This window comes from Microtus pennsylvanicus, chromosome 2, assembly GCF_037038515.1.
Source record: "Microtus pennsylvanicus isolate mMicPen1 chromosome 2, mMicPen1.hap1, whole genome shotgun sequence".
NCBI lineage: Eukaryota > Metazoa > Chordata > Mammalia > Rodentia > Cricetidae > Microtus > Microtus pennsylvanicus.
The window spans coordinates 89,759,211-89,776,319 of record NC_134580.1 but is presented as its reverse complement, the minus strand read 5'-3'; the positions used below and the strand labels follow the sequence as shown (position 1 = coordinate 89,776,319).

The 17,109-nt window shown below is 34.6% G+C and overlaps 2 protein-coding genes across 2 annotated transcripts; both read right to left on the bottom strand.

Moving 5' to 3' along the window:
* Positions 1 to 283: 283 nt before the first annotated feature.
* LOC142844303 (olfactory receptor 4F3/4F16/4F29-like) lies at positions 284 to 1,225 on the bottom strand. The gene has a single exon (XM_075962638.1). It carries the CDS (start codon positions 1,223 to 1,225, stop codon positions 284 to 286), a length of 942 nt encoding a protein of 313 aa, XP_075818753.1.
* An 11,859-nt stretch (positions 1,226 to 13,084) lies between these two features.
* Positions 13,085 to 16,087, bottom strand: LOC142844984 (olfactory receptor 4F3/4F16/4F29-like). The gene is made up of 2 exons (XM_075963751.1): positions 16,070 to 16,087; positions 13,085 to 14,005 (listed from the first exon to the last, which is right to left on the bottom strand). The coding sequence occupies exons 1-2, from the start codon at positions 16,085 to 16,087 to the stop codon at positions 13,085 to 13,087; spliced, it is 939 nt and encodes a 312-aa protein (XP_075819866.1).
* Between the last annotated feature and the right edge of the window lie 1,022 nt (positions 16,088 to 17,109).

The following is a 17,109-nucleotide window of genomic DNA, read 5'->3' as shown; positions in this document are numbered from 1 at the left end:
AGAGCGAAAATATTCCTTTACCTGCAGACTTCAAAACAACATCCCCTCTGCTGTGTCTAAGAGCTTTCTTCAAGAAAATATTATTTCATATGAATTTAGATTTGTTACATTTTCACTATTTAAGTAAATGATATAGTGCCATGATTACTAAGTATAAGACAAAGTAGAATATATATAAATGTGACTAAACATACCAAAATTTTCAAGGAAATATTTTTCTTTAATACTGGTGAACAATGAACATTTATATGCAATTAAGAATGATCAGAGTGCAAGTGTTTAATTATTTTCTACACCCCACTATATGTTTAAATACTCTCATCATTGCCTTTTTCATTTCTTGATTCCTGAATGTGTAGATCACAGGGTTCAGAATGGGAGTGACAACTGCCTCAAATATGGACAGAAATTTATCCAAGTGTGTGAAAGAAGAAGGCCGTGTGTAGATGAACATCACAGGGCCAAAGAATAAGACCACCACAGTCACATGAGCTGAAAGTGTAGACAGGGCCTTAGAGGAGCCACTTGAAGAATGTTTCTGAACAGTAAATATGATGACAATATAGGAAATGATCAGTATGAAGAAGGAACCTACAGCCATGAATCCAGTGTTGACAGAGACCAGTAAGTTCAGTCTGTATGTACTGAATGTATCTACACAGGCAAGTTTGATGAACCCAGGAAAGTCACAATAGAAGCTGTCCAAAACATTTGGTCCACAAAATGGTAAGTTTACTACAAAAGCCAATTGAATGAGAGAATGGATAAAGCCAGCCACCCAGGAGGCCACTGAAAACAAGATGCACATCTTTGGGCTCATAATGGTCAGATAATGGAGAGGTTTACATATGGCCACATATCTGTCAAAGGCCATGGCTATGAGTAAAATCACCTCCACACCATTAACGAAGTGAATGAAGAATATTTGGGTGATGCACCCTCTAAAAGTGATGACTTTATGCTTTCTCAACAGATCATAAATCATCTTGGGGGAAAAAACAGAAGAAACACCCAAGTCAATGAAGGAGAGGTTAGCCAACAGAAAGTACATAGGAGAGTGTAAGTGAGTGTCAGAAGCCACAGCGAACACGATGAGGGAGTTTCCTGTCATGCTTGCGACATAAAACATGGAAGAGAACACAAAAAGGAATAATTGGATGTCCCAAGATTTGGTGAGTCCCAGGAACACAAACTCTGTCACCACAGACTGATTCTTTCCTTCCATTGGCTCTGTTGGCAGTACTACCGGAAGGAGGAAATGGGAGAAACTGTAAATTATAATTTTATAAATAGAATAGGAGAATCTCCTCGTTATGAAAATCTATGTTACTGAAGCATTGAAACTGACTTTAATGTAAGTAGTGTGAGAGAAGGAAGTTCTATACACAATCAATAATCTGAAATTTATAAATTAGTTTGAATTATGACTTAACACCTGTAGCAAAAGTTTTTATCAAAACTCAAAAGACAATAAGGTTTGATGGGTTTTAAAAGGGGATATTAGGGCTTCGAGAGATGGCTCGTCAGTTAAGAGCACTTGCTATTATTTCAAAAGACCCTAGTTTTGTTCTTCACATCCATTCAAGTAGCTTAAAATAGCCCAGAGTTCTAGCTCCCAAAAGTCAAATGACACCTCTTGGTTTCCATAAATTTCCACAAACATGAAACATGAACTTAATCTCAAGGACACATACAAGTAATTTTTAAATGAACCTTTAAAAAGGGAATATTTTTACAAACTATTGATGACATTTAAATTAACACATTCATTAAAGAAAAACGTATGGAAAGTTTTCAAAAACTGAATTACAGTATAGGTGTGCTTGTCTAACAATTTATTTCTTTATATTGGCTTTATCCTTAATACAAAAAGAGAAGTGGGCTGGGGTATAAAGTATAAAAAAAGAAGACAAGAGTAAAGATGCAAATGATTAAAAGAGAAATACCATATAATATAAAAATTCTCACCTTAAGGGTATATAAACAGAAGAATACATTATATGAATATGTTTCCTATTTTGTTGGACTATTACTCTTAAAAATTAATATTATGATGAACAACCTCTGTTCATTTAACATTTAGAGACACATGATTTATAAAGGCACATAAAAAACGTAAGAATCCTTTTATCATAATATTATGAAAAGATTTATATTATTTTGTAGTATTATTTTATTTAGAGAAGGAACAGCATAGCAGACATCATCTTTTCTTTAGATTCAGGAACCTTGATTAATCAGCTATGTGCTGTCTACCATTAGAAAAGATGCTGAGCACTCAAACTTGAGGGGTTTTTTGTTAAACAAATTAAAATGGTTACTTCAGTGAAGTTATAGGAATGAAACACAGATCACATTCAGGCATTCAGTAAGGAGTGGGCAGGACAGAGTGAGGCAGCCATAAACACAATCATGTTAACAATAGGTAAGAGCTACATTTGTGGATGTTTAATTAATGCAAGCATAACAATGCATTTTTTCCTCTTGCTCATAGCAGTGACCAATTCATAAGATTACTCAAAAACATTAATGAATATGAATAAGCAGAGGGCATCACACTACCATGACCAAATATGTTTCAAAATGTACTACCCGTCTCCCATTAACGAATATATTACATTATTCACATCATTTCAACAAGAATACAACACAACATATCAAATGTGAAATTGGTGCATTTGCTCTTATAGAACATCATATATATGTTTAGTACTCAATAAAAATTGAATTCATTGGTTTATTTCTCAAACAGCAACCTCTATACAGCTCAATTTACATCTGTCTTCTCATTAGTGCATACCAAATTTAGACTCTGAAAACCTAGGAAATGAGGGAAAAATAAATACATATTTGATGAAATTTGAAAATTCTCTATGTTTTTTAAAACTACAAAATATACATGATTATATAATATTAAAGATTGGATAGAATTATGAAATGATAGAGAAAATAAACTGTAATCCTTTCTTTAAGCATTCTAACTCTGCCCTAAGCCTGTCTTAAGCATACTTCCTCTGGTTCTCAGGGCTTCCTTACTCTTTCTTTAAAGTTCTTTTCCCTTCATGTACTTGATTTCCATGTCACCTTAACTAATTCTCTCTCTCTTTGTCTCTCGTTCACATTCTTACCTTCTTTCTCAGTCTCTATCTTTCTTCTGCCCCTCTCTCTCCTTCCTCCCCTAAAGTACTGCTGAGATTTAAAAATTGTCTTCCCTGGGGTAATTTCCTTCCAAACACAAAATTATTCTCAGTCTTCAAAAAGCAGTAATAAAGGGATAAATAAGAATAAAGAAAAAAATCTAAATTTAGGTCATGTAGAATGTTCATAGGAAGACTATGAAATTTGAAAAGTTGGTGTATAATAGGGATAGAAAATTGAGAAAGCTTACTGTAAAATAGGCAAAAAATATTTAAATTATGAACTTATTCCCCTCAGTTGAATCTGTCTGTATTTTGACTATGCTTATACTTTCAAAGTATTTCTTAAATCCAAAGAAACCTAACCAAATATGGTTGGCCTAATTTAAGACATGACTACATTTATTTAATAGTTTGGGAGATATAAATAGCTCTGTATCTTATTCAAATACATAATTAGGTAAAAGTCACCTCATACATCTTTAGTCTTCCTAATAAGAACACTGATCAGAATCAAATTAATTCAAACATTCAAACTTTATATTTTATACCACAGATGAAAGCAAGAAAATAATTAAACCTTTTATATTTTAAATACCATTTTGTTCTGAAATTAAAATGACATTTTGTCACAACATATATTTTCAACATTGAGGCTTTTGTTGTCGTGTTAAAATTTACTTCTGGTCAGGTTTTCATAACACTCTTCCAATCTGAAAAGCATGAAAATCTCTCACAAATTTGCATCGTTTTACCGAACATATATCAAACATTTTGTAGAAGGTGAGTTGTTCACACTCAACCTATTTTTAAAACTAAGAAAGGAGAAAACTGCAAATGATTATAAGTATCATTGGTATTTCATTAGTTACCAGTTTGTAGGTATTATATCATTCATTCAATCAGTTATAAGTGAACAAAGAATGATTAATTATATTTCTACATAAACTTAGTAGAAATTGTTACAAGGTTGTTTGACTTCTCAAGGCCATTTACAACGTGGTTTTAGCTCATAGGCAGTCGGTAACTTAGCTTTTGCCAATACTTCAGTTACTGTTTATCAGCTATCCTCCTGTGCATTCAATTCCTTTTCCTGACTGCTCTCTACTTTGCTGGTCTTCCTCAAGCCCTTAGGATGTGACTCTTGTTCACAGTAATTCCAAGTACAAACTAGCATCTAGGAATTAGCCACCCAAGCATTGCTAAGTTTAATTCCAGCCATGCATTTTACCTGAATGATAACAACATCATCTTAGGAGAGTCAGGCTTCTCTGTGTGCCCTCACATAAAATGCCACATAGAATCTTCCATTAGGGAGATAAGAAGCTAATTATATGTACCTCAAGAGGCCACAGACAAGGTATACTCTAAAAACATAGCAATTTAAAAGCATCCTGTGGTTATAGAATTCTTTTCTCTAGAGTATTTAGTTTTCGTCTATTTGACCAAAGAATTTCTGTAGCTCACAGTATGATATTAATGAGAAGAACAAAAGAAACCAGGGTTATTATGATATCATTAAACTATGTGAATTTGAAAGTTTAAAAGTTAACATGGTGGCAAACAACTTTAATCTCCGAAATCAGAAGGCAGAGGCACATAGAACTCAGTGAGTTTGAAGCCAGCCTTAAATAGTGACTTTCAAAATATTTAGAGGTACATAGTGAGATCCTGCTCAGTGCAGAAAATTCTCACTGCTATTATTCTTTAATAATAGATAAATATTCTCTCAAAGTATACCTAACATCACAGAGTTAAATCAAACAAATATTTTAATTATAGTGTAGTTTAAGAAGAAGAATTTGTGTGAAGTCCTCATTTTCAGTAAAACTGTGACCTATAACTACAATGTCACAATATCTATTAACTAAGAATAACAAAGAAACAATGCTCCACACATGTCAATTCCTACAACCCCCTGAAAGAATGTTGCTACTATATAAGAAGAGTTTCACAGTTTATACAAAGAACAGACGGTAGAACATCATCTAATAAACTGTTTTACAAGTAAATAAACATGAATGTAGACAAAAATAGATTTATTTCCAATGAGTACCACAGCACAGTAAGGGTGTAGGAACAGTGAACTATACTGTGATTTGATTTTCTACAACTTGTAAGGAAATGGCTGCAACAAAGAATGGCGTACTCGTGTCAAGGGTGTGGACTGCTGCTTAAGATATCCACAAATAGGAGAGAAATGGAAAATGGGTGTAACTGGAGCGGTGAAATATTTATACCTTTTGTCTGCTTAAATCTGAGAGATGAACAGAGTTGGGAAAATAATATCAAATTAGGAAAGAATTGGGCCATATAATGAGTAATTATGTCATTGCCAGATGTTTTCATGAAATTTGTTTTAATAACACAGTTTCCGTCAGATCATCTTATCCTTCATCAGGATTTGTATTACATAGTATTATCTATTTAAAAACTGGAAAAATTTCATTTAAATAACCGTCTATCTTGACATGATACATTTTATATGTATCATTATTTATTTACAATGAATGAAAACCACTTATCAGAGATTGTTAAAAGTACAGCAAAACAATCCCTAAATTCTAAATCGCATGTTTCCAGTCCCCATTGTAAATTAGAATCCAAATTGCACCCACATAATTGGAAGATTTCTGTATTAGATATTTTTCAGTGGATATTCTCTTTCAAGTTATTCCAGCAATGTATGTGAATACCTTCACAATACATTTTATGTTTTCTTCTCCATAATGGAGAAAATACTGCAAGTTGTATGTGCACACACACACACACAGACACACACACAGAGAGAGAGAGAGAGAGAGAGAGAGAGAGAGAGAGAGAGAGAGAGAGAATATGTACATTATGATTGGTTTTAATCTCATTTTGCCTAAAATTAAAATCACCTAAGTAGGGAGAATATCCTCCTGAAAAATTGTCCTGATGTCTTATAGATATAGAGGTCATCTTGTTTTTTTACTTAGAAAAGCCATCTAAAATTGTTCGTGTGTATGTGTGTGTTTCTGTGTAGGTGTGTGTGTTCAGAATAAGGAAATTGTGACACTCTATACTGCAATTTAATCTTTTATTCTACAAAATTTACATATTATTTTCCTGCTCCAGAGCAACCATAAAATGCATAGCATTGACAAGTAATACTTCATCTCCAAACCCACAAATCCCAGGCAACTTCAGCAGCTCCATGAGACATGGACTACAACTGCATAGAACAAACCAAGAGATGAGTGACCAGCATTTCAGCTGGTCAGCCCAGTATCTATGCCCTAGGCAAAACATGGGCACTTTCTGCACCTCAGCTACAAGGAAAAACTTCTTATAGGCAGGGTACCCAAGCACTACCTATCAGGTCCTGCAATCTACGTGTTCCATTTCAATCACAAGCCTACTCATCTCCTGTGACCTCAGAAGCCCCCTGAGATACAGACTGTGATTGCACAGAACTGAACAGAAGTGAGTGACCAGCAGAAAACAGACTGCAACTACACAGAGTGAACCAAGAGCCACTCCCTAAAACAAACAGTAACTGCACAGATTGGTAAAATACAGGATAACTGAGACACAGACACCAACTGCAAAAATTGAACTAAGAGGCAAAGACACTACCTGTACAAATTGGACTAACAGAAGGGTAAACACCAATGCAAGAATATATTCAACAACCTAAAGAGCAATCTGGTACCACCAGAAACTTGTAGTCCTACAACAGAAAAACCTAGACATCCAAAGCCAGAAAAAGCAAAAGAAATACAATTATCAGTCAAAAAAAAAACCATTAAAGGAAACAATGTCATAACACAAAAATCCAGGAAATTTGGGACACCATTAAAAGACCAAACACAAGAATAATAGGTATAGAAGGAGAAGAATAGCAGCTCAAAGTCACAGAAAATATATTAAACAAAATCATAGAAGAAAACTGTACCAACAAGAAGAAGGAAATACCTATGAAAATACAAGAAACATATAGAACACTAAATAGAATGGATCCAAAAAATTCATTCATCACAAAAAAATCAAAATATAAAATATATAAAATAAAGAAAGAACTGTAAAGGAAAGGCTAAGTAATAAATAAAGGCAGACCCATCAAAATAACACCTGACTTATCAATGTAGACTCTGAAAGCTAGAAGGTCCTGACAGGTATTATACAGACACTAAAAACCATGGATGCCAAACCAGACTACTATACCCAGCAAAACTTTCAATCACCATAGATGGAGAAAACAAGATAGTCCATGACAAAACAAGATTTAAACAATACATATCCACATTTCCAGTCCTACATAACGTACTAGAGGGAAAAATTCCAACCCAAGTAAGTTAGCTTTACCCATAAAAGCACAGGCAATAGATAATCTCACAAGAGCAAATCCTAAAGAAGAGAAACACACACATTCCGCTGCCAAAGGTAACAGAAATTAACAATCACTGGTGATTAATATTCCTTAATATGAATGGACTCAACTTGTTTATGAAAAGATACAAACTAACAGAATGGATATGAAAACAGAACCCAACCTCCGCTATTTACAAGAAACACATCTCAACTGAAACAACACATATTCCCTATGAGTAAAGCATTAGAAAAAGACTTTCCAAGCAAAAGACCCTAAGAAGCAAGCTGGTATAGCTACGCTAATGTCTCACAAGATAGACTTCAAATTAAGATCAATCAAAAGCAATGAAGAAGGACATTTAATATTTATTACAGGAAAAATCCATTAAGATGGAGTCTCAATCCTGAATATTTATGCCACCGAAACAAGGGCACCCACATTTGTAAAAGAAGTATTACAAAAGCTTAATTTGCACATTAACCCATACAAGCTAATAATGGGAGATTTCAACACCCCTATCTTACTAATACATATGTCTGCCAGACTGAAAATTAACAAAAAAAACAAGGGAACTGTGAGATGTTATGAGTCAAATTGAAGGCAAAAATCAATAAAATAGAAGCAAAGAGAACAATATAAAGATTCAATGAAACAAAGAGTTGGATCCTTGTTTCAAAAAAATAAAGAAACACTTTAAAGTCAGTAAAATAGACAAACTCTCATCTAAACTAATGAAAAGTCAGAAAAAGAATATACATATTAACAAAATCAGAAATGAATAGTGGAATACCAACAGATACTGAGGAAATTAAGAGACTCATCAGATCACACTTCAAAAAATCTGTACTCCACAAAATTGGAAAATTTAAAAGAAAGAGTTAAAAAAATGATAAATTCCGTATACCAAATTAAATTGAGAAAAGAAAAACAATTTAAATAAACCTGTAACCCAAAGGAAATTGAAATAGCCATTAAAAGTCTCCCATCCACAAAAAGCCCAGGACCAGATGACTTCAACACAGAATTATACCAAAATTTTGAGTAAGGACTAATTCCAAAAGTCTTCAAATTGTTCCATGGACTAGGAACAGAAGAAGCATCCCCAAACTCTACTACTGTTACTCTGATAACCAAACCACACAAATAGAGAAGTAAAGCCCAATCTCACTTACAAACATTGATGCAAAAATACTCAGTAAACATACAAACAGAATCCAAAACCACATCAAAAAAAATCAACCATGACCAAGTAGACTTCATCACAAATATACAGGATTGGCTCAATATCTGAAAAATCTATCAATATAATCCACCATATCAAGAAACTGAAAGAAAAAAAACACAAGATCATCTCATTAGACGCCAAAAATGCCTTTGACAAAATTCAACCACCCTTATAATAAAGATCTTGGAGAGATCAGGAATACAAGAAATATATCTAAACATTATGAAAGCAATATTTAAAACCCAAAAAATTAACAGAAAAATAAAATAGAAAGAAACTCAAAGTGATTCCATTACAATCAAGAACATGACAAGGCTCTCCATATCTAGGCAATATAGTACTTGAAGTTCTAGCTAGAGCAAAAACAGCAAAAGGAGATTCAAGAGGATAAAAATTAAAAAGGAAGAAGTCAAACTTTCACTATGATAAGACAGGATAAGTTTATGTAAGTGACCCAAAAAACTCTATCTGGAAACTCCTATAGTTGATAAACACCTTCAGTAATGTGGAAGGTTACAAGATTACCTCTAAAAAAAACAGAATCCATACTACATACAAATGATAAATGGGCCAGGAAAGAAATCAGAGAAACATCAGCCTTTAAAATACCCACAAATAACATAAAATATCTTTGCTTAACTCTAGGTAAATATGTGAAAGGCCTGTATGATAAGAACTTTAAGTCTCTAAGAAAGAAATTTAAGAAGATATCAGGGAGAACTAAACTGAATGCTGAGAGAAAGAAGGAGGCATCTCAAAGATGCTATGTAGCCCCACAAAAAACAGACATGCCAGAATCATTTGAGTAATAGACAGCCATGTGGAAATACACAATGGGTTATATTAAGTTGTAAGACTTAGCCAATAAGAAGCTAGAATTAATGGATCAAGCAGTGATTTAAATGAGACAGTTTCTGTGTGATTATTTCAGTTCTGGGTAGCCAGGAAAAACAAGAGCCAACAATCCAGCAACTGATGGAACCAGATGGAGAGATCCACAGCCACGTACCAGGCCAAACTCTGAGAATCCAATTGAAGAGAGGGATGAGGGAATATATAGGCAAGAGAGGTCAAGATCATGATAGAGAAATCTACAGACATCTCGACCATGCCCATGGAAATTCATGAACCCTGTACCAAAAGCTGTGTAATTGACATGGGACCAAACTAGGCCCTCCTTATGTCAGAGACAGGGGTGAAAATTGGACTATACGTGAGGCACCTGGCAGTAGGATCAGGATCTATCCCTGGTGCATGAGCAAGCTTATTAGAGCACATTCCCTATGGTGGGATGCTATGCTCAGCCTTAATGCAGGGTGTGGGGGAGGGGCTTAGCCCTGCCCCAACTTAATGTGCCAGACTTTGTTAACTTCCCATGGGAACCCTTACACATTGGGAGGAGTGGATGGGGTTTGATCTGACAGGGATATTTGGGGTGAGAACTATGGATGGAATAAAAAATGAAATTAAAAAATTAAAGAAGGAAAAATGCATAACTTCTTAAAACTTGCTCAAGCCAGATGGTTGCAACACACATCTTTAATCTCAGCACACAGAAAGCAGAGGCAGGCAGATCTCTGGGAGCACCAAGCCAGCCTGGTCTACAGAGTGAGTTCCAGGACAGCCAAAGTTACACTAAGAATCCCTGTCTTAAAAAACCTAAAGAAATAAACAAATAACAAACAAATAAAAGAATTGTACAACAAAATGATAATTATGTGTGAAATTGGAAACCTTGCCTGCTACTCAGGGAAGGAAATTCATGTATCTTGAGGAAAAACCAACAACTGCCTCTTTATTAAGCCAGCGTTATTTCTAACTGCATTCTAAATATTTATCCTTATACACACAGATAGGTGATGTCCTTACTCCTCATCAAAGAAGCACCTCTTTGGAATGGATGAAGACCATTATTGAAACAAAACAACTCCCATGCTTCAGGTTCAGGAGTAATTGTAGAAGAGGTCACAAAGAATGTAAGAGTCAGCGGGCAGGGAGTTTGCTAGGAGATTGTGACCTCTAGTTATGTCAGAAGTTGTAATCATAAAGTCTCAGCATGATTGTCTAAACATGATGTGAACAGGGCCAACATCCATGGTAAAATGGATGAGGGAAAGCCCAAGAGGCTCATTCCTGCACAGAGAACTACACACAGCTTAGGAAAGCTGACTTTAGGAGAAATGATCTTCGCCAAGGAAGAACACATTAATTTGCTATCCAATACAAATGGTCTGTCCTATAATATTTGTATAAGTATTATGCAGGCTCTTAATTTCATTGATTCTTGGTGGGCATGCTGGGGGCATCTCACAACTCAGGCAAAACAAATCCCTACCTATTCCTTTTGGGATAACCATTGTGTCGTTTGTGTTCTTTCAGATCTTTCTTGTATATTGCAATTATATATATATATATATATATATATATATATATATATATATATATATGCATTTACAAATAAATGCAATTCAATTTTCTGTTTATTGTTTCACAGATGTAACAGGGAATGAATCAAGATCCAAGAAACAAAATATAACAAACTCTGATAATGGAAGAGAATTTATGTAAGCAAAGATATTCAGAGTTTGAGCAGGGTTATAAGAACAAATAAAAGATAATAAAAGAATCAGAGATGTCTAGAATAGTGAGTTCTTACCATAAAAGGGCAATGGAGCTAAGAAAAAAATAGAGGCTTGAAAAATCACAAGTAAAATGTACGACTACAGAACAGAGTGAACAACTGGGAACTGTTAGCAAGATTGGCACAGCTACTTCTGTGCCTACCACATAGGAGCCACAACCATTAGCTCAATTCCTAGCCCAAGTTTTTCATCACTGGCTTATAAGGAATGAAGCATGTGGGTAGACTAGTGAGTTTCATGTGTTGTGAGCTCATTATCACATTTCATCTGCTATGAAAGTGTCCTGTGCTTGATGAAATATCATTTGAATAACATGGAAATTTAGAAAATGTTTTTTGATTAACAAATCATAGGGTTGACACCAACCACTCACAGGTTTCTCAGTAAAGGACAAAGAACATAAGAACGTACAGTGGCTACTTATGTGAACAAGACTTTATGAACATGGAAGTCATTCAGTACTGCAGTTAAGTCTGATCCCAATTAACCTCATGCTGTACCTCAAGCCAGTGGATGAGAACAATGGAAATGAAAATGTCATGTAGTGAAGAGCAAGGATTAACTCTGCTGTGTCTGTCTGAGTGCACCAAATTTGATGATGCAGGTGTGTGTATGTGCCGGGTGACTGTCATTACATTGGCGATGACCTGCAAATGACTGGGACCTGGAGGAACTGAACTTTGAGATCTATAAAAGTGCAGAATATCTTCAGGGATGGTTTTACTTCCATATCACAGAGTTCTTCTAGCAACACATGCAGTATCTTAGTACCTGTTTACGAACTCACAAAGTAAACATATATGTTGCTTCAATTGCTCCTTTCAAATATTATACAATTTATTCTTGAGTTTTACTGTAACATAGAAATATACTAAGAAAAAAGTAATAAATATAAAGGAATAGAAATATGATGTATGTGAAAAGGGTAATGCTAATCTGACAGAAAAACCATGTTTACTTAGTTCCTTGCTGGTATTCCAAAATTGTTTTCAACTCTTCTACACAAAACAAGCATCTATTGCACCCCTGTGTGTGTTCTCCTGATTTGAATTTTCTTCCACAGCAGAAAAAATCCAAATGAGTAACATAACTAACTACAGGAGACAGACAAATGGCTCAGTAGAATAAGCTTTTATAAGAAAACTGTCTAGAAATCCCTGCATTGGAGACAATGTATAGTAAGCACATATGCACATGGGCAACACAATGGATTCAGTATCTTATTTATATCTTATTGTCTTAACATATATATTTGAATATATTTTAAATTAACGAAGTCATAATGAGTTAAGAAATAAGAGGCGCCAGAAATAAAAGGGGGGGAGAAAGAAGAATGGAAATTTTTGAAGCCAATATTCTTACATGAAATACTCAAGAATAAAACAAGTGTAAAAGAAGTAAGAGAGAAATTTTCCTTTTTCTAAAGGCCTTCAGTATCAGTTACGTCGAAGTAAACACTATTCCTTAGGAATGTAAGTTCAAGATTATTATAATCTTTGCTTTGTAAATAAATGTGATTCTCTGTTTTCAGTAGAGATTATTAATCCAGACTAATCAGAAGAATATGTAAACATATAGAGAAAGACAAAGTTATATACATAATTTGTGTATGTGTAATATATATATATGTGTGTGTGTGTGTGTGTGTGTGTGTGTGTGTGTGTGTGTGTGCAAATATTTTTCTGAGGTTGATGGACCTTAACCTTCTACATTCATTGAAGAAAGTCCTCAGCTCATCAATTTAAGAAGTTTTCCTATAACTAAGTAGCTGTCTGCGTACTCTCCTCATTGCTACCTTCATTTCCTGATTTCTGAATGTGTATATCACAGGATTCAGAAAAGGAGTAACAACTGCATCAAAAATTGCCAGAAATTTATCCAGGTGTATTGAAGGAGAAGGCCAGTTATAGAAGAATATCAAAGGACCAAAGAATAAGACAACCACAGAGATATGAGCTGAAAGTGTGGACAGAGCCTTAGAGGAAGAACTTGATGAGTGTTTTTGTACAGTGATTATGATGACAATATAGGAAATGATCAGTATGATGAAGGAGCCCACAGAGATGAATCCACTGTTGGCTGTGACCATGAATTCCAGTTGGTAAGTGTCTATGCAGGCAAGTTTGATAAATCGAGGAAGGTCACAGTAGAAGCTGTCCAACACATTTGGCCCACAGAAAGGTAAGTCTACTACAAAAGCTAGTTGAACCAGAGAGTGAATAAGGCCAACCACCCAGGCAGCCACTAAAAACAAGATGCACATCCTCGGGCTCATAATGGTCAAGTAATGGAGAGGCTTACATATGGCCACATATCTGTCAAAAGCCATGGCTATGAGCAGCACCATCTCCACACCACCAATGACATGAATGAAGAAGATTTGAGTGACACAGCCTCTAAAGGAGATGACTCTGTGTTTTCTGAATAAGTCATAAATCATCTTGGGGGACACAACAGAAGAAACACCCAAGTCGATGAAGGAGAGGTTAGCCAACAGGAAGTACATGGGAGAGTGTAGGTGAGGGTCAGAAGCCACAGCGAACACGATGAGGGAGTTTCCTGTCATGCTTGCTACATAAAACATGGAGGAGAACACAAAGAGCAATAGTTGAATACTCCAAGAATTGGTGAGTCCCAGAAACACAAACTCTGATACCACGGACTGATTCACTCCTTCCACTGACCTTTTTGTCAGCGCTACCTGAGAGAAGAAACAGGAGAAATGATAAATTATAATTGTATTAAGGTAAAATCCTGCATTTATATATAAACCAGTGCTGGGCATCATTAGTCATCAGGAGATCATGACTTCAAACCATAATAAAATATCACCTCACAGTTTTCAAAGATAACAAAAGAAGGTGCTTGGGAAGTGCTGGGGGAGGAAAGGAAATGGAAATGAGGTAATTGTATTTATATTTCAAAAGCTTTAATTTTTTAAAGAAAACAAATATTGGTTGTTTTTAAAAAATTTGATGTGAATATGAATTAGTCTATTTATTTAGGAAGAAAAATAATTTGTGGAGGTCCTTCAAAAAATTAAAAATATAGACTGCGTTTGTAGCCCAATGAAATAAAATTACAGATGAATAAGGACCTATATTAGCTTCTCAACACCGTAAATGATAAAGAGGTGTAGGCCCAGAATAAAACAGTTGAAGAGCAATGGAGAAGACTAAAAACTGGAAATATTAAGCTAGAGAGATACCTTGACTGGTAAGGGCATTCACTGTGTAATTGTGATAACCTGTGTTCAGATCCCAGCATCCAAACAAGAAGCTAATGTGACTGTGTGTGTCTGTACCTACAGTGTTGTGAAAGCTGGAAATAAATGATCACTTGAGCTTGGGGACTGCCAGACTAGATCCAGGCTCAGCATGAGACACCGTTTCAAAGGAATCAGGTAGAGAATGAGAAAGCAGGACCCAGAACATTGTCTTCTGACCTCCAATGTACACGAGTCTGTATTATTTTATATGCACGTACATGTACACACACACACATCCAGTATACACTGACCATACTCATATATATAAAATCACAATACAATATAATAGTAATAATAATAATAGTAAATTTAATTTTTAAAATAAATATAGATATATTATATGATATAACAATTCTAATGTGAAGAATATACATCCAGAAAATGTAACATTCACAAATTAGAAGCAATATGTGTAAATAAGATGTGATAAATAATAGACGAGTGGATAACACACACATGAAAAGACACTCTAACACACATGGACTATTCTTTGTTCTCCTTCAAACAAAGAAATCCTATTTTTCTTTTACCACAATAAGACTAGAGGCCAATGGGCTAACTGAATTAAAGAAACATGGAGAGTCTAATGCTGAAATGTATCAGACGGCATGGACTCTAGGGACTCTAAACTCATAGAAGCAGAAAATATAACAACAGATCATGAGCAAATGGGATGGGATAGAAAGGGGAAAATGGAGATATTTGTAAAAAGGGAAATGCATAATTAGACAGGATGGGTAGCTTCTGGAGATTCATGGCACAGTGAGGTGACTGTCACTAACAGTAGTACTTACATGAAAATTGGTAAGTGCAGAACTTCGCCATTCATTTTCTAATCAGTATGGGTGGCAACTAAGCTGGTTAGCTCACAACATGCACATGTATTTTAAGGTTTTTATATATTTTTGTATTTTATATATTCACATATATAAAACATCTCGCTATTCAATATAAATATTACAAAATCTATTTGTTAATTGTGCCTTCATAAAACTAGAGGAAGAAAGGTTTCCTATTATGCTCATATAATATGAATTTGTAGTCATGCAGAGAAGCTGCTGCCAGTCATGCGGTCATGTTGAGCTATTTATAAATTCAATATCCCTCTACTTGCAAACTAGAGTGAGTTCACAGCTATTCCACGTGAGGTGGAAGATTAGTAAATACTAAAATCAAAATTCATCCCCAAGGTCTTTACACTTTCATTTGAAGACTAATATGTTATCAGTTCAATTACAGAATAAAAAGCTACTCATCATTTTTAACTATCCATATTGATATCTATAGCAAAGGCTACAGACCTTATTCTGACATATATTCCCTAACTTCTAACTTCACTGCAAAATAGTTAACATCAAGATTATGAAATGTGTCCCTTTGCCATGTCTTGCTTACAAATTAACATTAAAATACTATACTTTAATTGAGCTAACTGGACATGAGACTAACTCACCAAACAGAGTTAGATTGATACATAATTTTATTCTTTGAAACAAGAAAGTTTTCTAGCAATTGACATTGTGACAAGATAAGCATCCAAACTACATTCATGGAGACAATCAGTTTTTGAAGTACTGGGAATAACAGAAGTCACTGCCCTGAAGTAATTCCAAATGAACTGAATCCTTGGCAAGATGACATAATGTAATAGTAACTATATGTTCATATCTCTGTAAAATGGGTTGTCACATTATAATTTAGGGTTTTGTTCTATTTAAAGAATTAACATAGATACTAGTTAAGATAAGGGTTTGGTTCAAAAACCAAGATTAATGCCATACTTTACTGGTAGTTTAATACCATGCTAATTGTATAAAAATCTGTGAATTGGTTTTACTTATCTACTGAACAAATAAAAATATTGATTTATATTTAACTTCCAGCCTAAAATGAATATCCTAACCATATACTCCATAAGTAAGTATACAAATGTGAGTCTTCAATAAATGTTATCATTTTGTTACTATCACTTGTCAATAATAGGACCCAACACGTCAGATAAACCAATTTAAAAAGTGAATGTTCATTAGCAGTAAGCACCAAAAATACAGATTGAAAACATAGTAGCACACTTATTTAACAATACTTTAATGTTCGTGTTTATAGTCTGGCAAATAAATGAATGTATTCTTAGTTCACTTGCTCTCAAAGAACAGTTGGTCTGTATTTACTACTCATCAAAAATATAATTCATTAAACCCTCCTCCATTAGACACCAGCCTATGAGGCTTAGTCTTACATCTTTTTACCTGTCTTCTCGTCCCAAACCTTAAAATCAGAAAAACTGTAAAAATAAAGAAGCAAATATTTGCTAAAAGATGTTCTTTTTTATTCCTTTTACTGAGATACACATATTCTTCACTCCCCTTCCTTCCTCTTCTCTCCCTTTCTATCCTCTCTGTGACTCCCATGCTCCCAATTTACTCAGGAGATCTTGATTTTTTCTCCTAAGTAAAGCCTCGTAAAGCTCTCGTAGGATTTTCTTTGTTGACTAGCAT